Below are 6,610 nucleotides of genomic sequence, written 5' to 3' on the forward strand. Positions count from 1 at the left end.
CTGACACTTTCCCTCCTTCTAAACCTTGTAATCACAGACATGAACTTCTGCATCTGAATCAGGCTTGTTCAACTTCATTGTCCTCAGGGTCAGATTCTGGAGCCTCCACTTCTTACAGAGTTTAGAGGTCAAACCAAATCTGCCCAACACTAGATCTGTTTCAATAATGAGAAAAGAATAAATAATAATCAACTGCTTCATTAGATTTCAGGTTCAAAGTGATCAAATCCTAAAACCAGTTCTAAAAAGCCAGTGAAGGTCAAACAGTGAAGTCGAGCTGGTCTGGGACAATGACTATCGTCCAAACGGGAGAAGATGCAGGCGTTCCTCACCTGTTGAGCTGAAGGACGTTCTGGGCCATCCACCTGGTTGAAGCTCGAACACTGCAGCTCCACCTCAGGGGGGGCGTGGTCTCAGCGGGGGGCGTGTCTGGTCTCAGCGGGGGGCGTGTCTGGTCTCAGCGGGGGCGTGTCTGGTCTCAGCGGGGGCGTGTCTGGTCTCAGCGGGGGGCGTGTCTGGTCTCAGCGGGGGCGTGTCTGGTCTCAGCGGGGGGCGTGTCTGGTCTCAGCGGGGGGCGTGTCTGGTCTCAGCGGGGGGCGTGTCTGGTCTCAGCGGGGGGCGTGTCTGGTCTCAGCGGGGGCGTGTCTGGTCTCAGCGGGGGCGTGTCTGGTCTCAGCGGGGGGCGTGTCTGGTCTCAGCGGGGGGCGTGTCTGGTCTCAGCGGGGGCGTGTCTGGTCTCAGCGGGGGGCGTGTCTGGTCTCAGCGGGGGGCGTGTCTGGTCTCAGCGGGGGGCGTGTCTGGTCTCAGCGGGGGGCGTGTCTGGTCTCAGCGGGGGGCGTGTCTGGTCTCAGCGGGGGCGTGTCTGGTCTCAGCGGGGGCGTGTCTGGTCTCAGCGGGGGCGTGTCTGGTCTCAGCGGGGGGCGTGTCTGGTCTCAGCGGGGGGCGTGTCTGGTCTCAGCGGGGGGCGTGTCTGGTCTCAGCGGGGGGCGTGTCTGGTCTCAGCGGGGGCGTGTCTGGTCTCAGCGGGGGGCGTGTCTGGTCTCAGCGGGGGCGTGTCTGGTCTCAGCGGGGGCGTGTCTGGTCTCAGCGGGGGGCGTGTCTGGTCTCAGCGGGGGCGTGTCTGGTCTCAGCGGGGGGCGTGTCTGGTCTCAGCGGGGGCGTGTCTGGTCTCAGCGGGGGCGTGTCTGGTCTCAGCGGGGGGCGTGTCTGGTCTCAGCGGGGGCGTGGTCTCAGCGGGGGGCGTGTCTGGTCTCAGCGGGGGGCGTGTCTGGTCTCAGCGGGGGGCGTGTCTGGTCTCAGCGGGGGGCGTGTCTGGTCTCAGCGGGGGGCGTGTCTGGTCTCAGCGGGGGGCGTGTCTGGTCTCAGCGGGGGCGTGTCTGGTCTCAGCGGGGGGCGGTCGTGAACATAGATGGAAGGACACACTATGGAGGCACTAACATGTCCGAGGGGAGGGAATGACCCTAACCTGGCTGTAACGGTGCAGAGGAGGAGGAGGGAATGACCCTAACCTGGCTGTAACGGTGCAGAGGAGGAGGAGGGAATGACCCTAACCTGGCTGTAACGGTGCAGAGGAGGAGGAGGGAATGACCCTAACCTGGCTGTAACGGTGCAGAGGAGGAGGAGGGAATGACCCTAACCTGGCTGTAACGGTGCAGAGGAGGAGGAGGGAATGACCCTAACCTGGCTGTAACGGTGCAGAGGAGGAGGAGGGAATGACCTGTGGGGTCAGCACGGGATGAGGATAAAACAGTGTGGAATCTAAAAGGATTAAAATGGCACTTTCCTGACCAGGTAGAAGGTCAGTGATGACTTTGAGGGCTGTTTTGGTTCTGCTCAAAGCCCTAAAACACATCGAATGTCTCAAAGATTCATCTAAAAGAGTTTTGATTAAAAAAGGAGTTTGGAAATTGGTCTAAAATAGTTCAAATCTGAAAGGCTTAAATTGGGTAAAAGAGTTTAAACCAGGAGGGAACTAAACCTGGTTCAGGATGGTTCAAATGTCCAACCACTTTCAACACATAAGTGGGAAATGACATCAAGTGGCACGTGGTGCTTTCATATCAGATGAAAGAAATGTGTCTGCAGAACCTTTTTGAAATGGCTCCTCCAGGCTAACATTTGGATTAAAAACAGTTAAAAAATGTGAAGGAAAAAGGCAAAAGGCTTCACTAACTTTGTTCTGCAACATTTCCAATTCTGGGCCAAACCTGAACTAACCCAAAATTAATAATAATAATAATAATAATAATAATAACTTTTATTTATATAGCGCTTTTCAGTGACCCAAAGACGCTGAACATAATAAAAAAGGGGGGGGTATTTACAGACAGGGGGGACAACACGTACAATACACATTAATATACAGATAAAATGAACAAGACAGAAGAAGTAGAGAGAAAAAGATGGGGATGTAACAGGGGGTAGAAGAGTAGACAGTGGGGTAGAGGAGGCTAGGGGTAGGGGAGGTCATAGGCTTGTTGTTTTTAGGCGGGATTTGAATGTTGTGAGTGAGGGAGAGTGGGACAGGGGGGGAGGGAGTTCCAGAGTCGGGGTGCTGTTCGGGAGAATGCTCCATGTCGCCAAAAGTTTTGAGTCGGGATGTTGGTGCAGTCAGGGTGAGAGAGGAGGAGGATCGGAGAGCTCGGGAGGGGCGGTGGGGGATGAGGAGGTCAGACAGGTGGGGGGGGGGGGGGGGGGGGGGCAAGGTGGTGAAGAGCTTTGAAGGTGAGGAGGAGTATTTTAAAGTTTATGCGCTGCTTGATGGGGAGAGAGTGGAGAGAGCGGAGAACGGGAGTGATGTGATCACGGGACTAAAACTAGACAAACCAGGTCTGAACCAGCACCATTCAAGAATCAAACCAGGTCTAAAGCAGAGGCCAAGAAGGACTAAACCAGGACCACACCAGAACTAAACCAGTAATAATAATATAATCATCATATTTGGTGAAGCAGAACTCTCCAAACAGTCTCAGGTCTGGACAGAACCTTTGACAATAAAACCTGATGCTTTGTGAGAACCTTCTAGAGTAAATCCAAGCTCCGCCCCCCTCCTCCCTGACACTTCTTTCTCTGGGGTTGTGCTCCTGTCCCTAACATGTCCTCCTGTCCCTAACATGTCCTCCTGTCCCTAACATGTCCTCCTGTCCCTAACATGTCCTCTCCTTTACCAGAAACCTGTACTAATAGCAGTTAGATTCTTGAGTATAGCACGCGCTCTGGTATGTATACATGCCGCCTGGACTCCTACAGCAGTGTTGTGCTCCCCGTGTCCATCACCTCCTCCATCACCTCCTCCATCACCTCCTCCATCACCTCCTCCATCACCTCCTCCATCACCTCCTCCATCACCTCCTCCATCACCTCCTCCATCACCTCCTCCATCACCTCCTCCATCACCTCCTCCATCACCTCCTCCATCACCTCCTCCATCACCTCCTCCATCACCTCCTCCATCTCCACAGCATGTTCATAACGTCCTCACAGATCGTCCCACTCATGCTTTTAATGTTGTTTTGACCAATCAAACCATGGCACACTTTTGAGAAGTGAAAGGTGGTGTAGTAAGTGAAAGGGTAAGTGCTGTGTGCCATCGTAGCTGTAGCGCGCTCAACTCGTGTGTGAGTAGAAGCTCTAAGCAGAGTTTGTTCTTATCATACTGTTTTGTTTTACATTTTATGCAGCCAAATACAGCTAAAAAGGTAAAAATGTGCAGTGTTTTTTCTGTGATGCTGTAGCCATGTTTCCACTGGTTCACTTTGGAGCTGATCAGTACCAAAGTGGGCGTGTCTGTTACAAAGCGCTCTGGCTCTGCATTTGAGCCAAAAGAAAGAAAACCGGCTGAAACAAGACTGCAAAAAGCAGATATAATAAGAAACAAATCATGTCAACAAACTCTGACTTGATCTTGTGATAAACCATATTTCCACTGACGCAAACTTATATGTGGAGCCCATGTGCTAAAGAAACAAAGCTAGCTTATGTTAGCATCAGCTGTTTATCGACACACGTCTCGCAGCACCACAAACTTGAAATTACTCAACTTTTTTTTTAATTTGCTGAGATCGGCCTTAAATTGAGGTCATATTTAGATTGTATTCATTAAGAAAACATAAGTTATGTTTGGGCGACATCCGTTTTTCTTCTTGAGCATGAACCGTTCCAAAGCGCTATAAAGTGAGCCAGTCTGTGGGACCTGGGCCAGTCAAAACGTGGCCTTTGCTTTCAGCCTTAGTCTGGATAGACGGGTTATTGTTAACTGTCAGAACCTAAGCCTATTGTGTAAGTATTACAACACATTCAACACAATTGTCTTGTGTTCCTCACAGCGGGTAAATTACCAGAGCACCACGCCCCCGCTGAGCCCGCACCTGTCCACAGTGAAGAGCCCTGTCACGGAGCAGAGCTGCAGCGAGGAGGCGTCCGACTCTGAGCTGACGGAGCACCAGCAGGCGGCCATGCAGCAGGAGGAGCGAGTGCTGACGGAGCAGATCGAAAACCTGCAGAAAGAAAAGTACACACATCGATCCAGTCCTCCTCATGCTTGTATGTGCTCTGTGTGACGTGTGTGACTCCCACAGGGAGGAGCTGACGTTTGAGATGCTGGCCCTGGAGCCTCGAGCCTCTGACGACGAGACGCTGGAGTCAGAGGCCTCCATCGGGACAGCGGACAGCTCCGAGAACCTCAATGTGGACTCAGAAGCACTCTCAGACTTATCAGGTCCTTACTCTTCCTTAACTTCAAATGTTCTTTTTAAGATTTACTAATGTCATAGGAAAAACACAATTATTTGACAATTCATTTGACCGTTTACACGTTCCCACAATGTACAGAGGCTGTACCTGATGCTTTTCCTTGTAGTTGAGCAAAATGTGTCTTGCTCCAGAACAGATGTATCGTAAAAGCAGCTCTTGGGGGAAAATGAGACCACTGAGTGCTGTCTACAATTACAAGAGTAATAGTTTTATTCTCTGTGAATCAGGAAGTTACAAATGGTTTGAAACAAACTAGTTCTGCTTTTCACGTGTTTAAACAGTAACAATCACGTCCAGCGCCTTGAGTCCCATTCGATTTCTGACTTCTTTTTTTGTTTATTGATCCGTGTACAGAGAGGGGCCCTCAACTGACGTCCCCCTGGCCCCGCAGGTCTGACGGCCGGAGCTCTCGTCAGCGGACCCTGCGCCGACAGCCCAATTCTCTGGACTCGGTGGATTCCTGCTCCAGTGTGTCGTCCTTCTCCTCCTCCTCACACTTCCAGCCCTCCTCAGCGTCCTCCTCCAACGCCCGACGGTTTCGCTTCCACTCAAAGTCCCCCTCGTCCCCTTCCTCCTCGGCTGGCCCCTCACAGCTACAGCCCACTCGCACGGACACGTTTGACCCAAGTCCTACTGGGGAGCCGGAGAGTACATATGACGAAAGGCCACAGTTTACAAGCCGAGGAACGTTCAATCCTGAAAAAGGCAAACAGAAACTCAAGGGGGGAAAGCATCCATCCCTGAGGCACTCCAGAGACGGAGGAGGCCACGGCAGGGACCCTTCAGATTTACCGCAGCAGCTAGTATTATATGGCAATAACGAGTTCATGGTATGAAGGTCACTGGTTCACCAAAGCACTCCCGACGTCCTGGAAGGAAGACGATTCCTGACAGAAGCTAAAGAGTCAATGCAACGTCCTCTCCTTAAAGCGCTCTGCTTAGCCTTTATAATGTGCAAAGAAAAGTTCCCAAGTGCCACACGGAGCGAGTCCACTGTCAGAGGTGGACGATACTCTGGCCGAGGGACGGATGTCTGTGGCATAGACTGCCTCTCATGGCCGTCCTGTGCCTCGCCGGCTCTTCACACAGCGCCAGACGCACTGAGCAGGAGCACGGAAAAGGGAATGTTGGACTGAGCATCAGGGAAGCGAGAGCTGGAGCTGTGGACGACAGTGAAGAAGTCAATATTAGCTGCTTTCTGTGTTTACACTTCATAACAATCAGTATAAGCAGTGGTTGTTTTGTTATTACAAATAAATTTTCTTTTATTTAATACATTTTAATGTAACAGAAATTCTTTATAGCATATAATATACAGGTATAAATACTGTACAAAGCCGGGGCACCAGTGTGTGCTGGGGAGTTGAAGTCAGATATTTATCTTTTTTCTTTTTGTTTCCTGGTCTTGGGCGGAGCTGACGATGCGATTGGTGGATGTGTGAATGTGCCACGCCTCCGTGTGTTACTGTGTGTGAGAACCAAAAACCACTCCATGTGTTTTTAATTTATGCTGCTTTTTCCTGGAGCAGGAAAATGTGGCCATGAAAGGGACCAACGAGCTGCTCCAGCCGAGGCTCCCAGCTCTGTACAGAATGTTGCATATGTAGAAAACATGCTTCACTGCTTCGCCGTACGACCATTGTAACGCTCCAGACGTCCACGAGGACAGTGTAGTGGACATTATCTTTAAGAGATCATGTACCTGTCCCATCCATGTCTTTGTGTTCGCTTCAACAATGAAAGAAAGTGTCACAGTCGTGTGTCGTGTCTTCATTGAGCTCACACTTTCTTCCCGTTTATCACATGTTTATGTAAGAAGCAAACGGAACTGTCCTGCTCGTCTCCATGGAAACTGTAT

At 51.1% G+C, this 6,610-nt stretch overlaps 1 protein-coding gene across 3 annotated transcripts in view; it reads left to right on the top strand.

The window, feature by feature from the left end:
• myo9aa (myosin IXAa) overlaps positions 1-6,046 on the top strand; it is a 176,092-nt gene extending 170,046 nt beyond the window's left edge. Inside the window, exons 42-46 of one of the 3 annotated variants that reach the window (XM_072465436.1) lie at positions 3,171-3,218; positions 3,681-3,698; positions 4,326-4,510; positions 4,578-4,717; positions 5,107-6,046. In XM_072465436.1, coding sequence (XP_072321537.1) covers positions 3,171-3,218; positions 3,681-3,698; positions 4,326-4,510; positions 4,578-4,717; positions 5,107-5,588 — 873 coding nt within the window. In that variant the 3' untranslated portion in view covers positions 5,589-6,046. The remainder of the gene's footprint in view (positions 1-3,170; positions 3,219-3,680; positions 3,699-4,325; positions 4,511-4,577; positions 4,718-5,106) is intronic. The other 2 variants (XM_072465437.1, XM_072465438.1) reach the window with 2 other exon arrangements.
• The last annotated feature ends 564 nt before the right edge of the window (positions 6,047-6,610 follow it).

This window comes from Eucyclogobius newberryi, unplaced genomic scaffold, assembly GCF_026437365.1.
Source record: "Eucyclogobius newberryi isolate DKJ021-1_F unplaced genomic scaffold, fEucNew1.0.hap1 SCAF_5, whole genome shotgun sequence".
Lineage (NCBI taxonomy): Eukaryota > Metazoa > Chordata > Actinopteri > Gobiiformes > Gobiidae > Eucyclogobius > Eucyclogobius newberryi.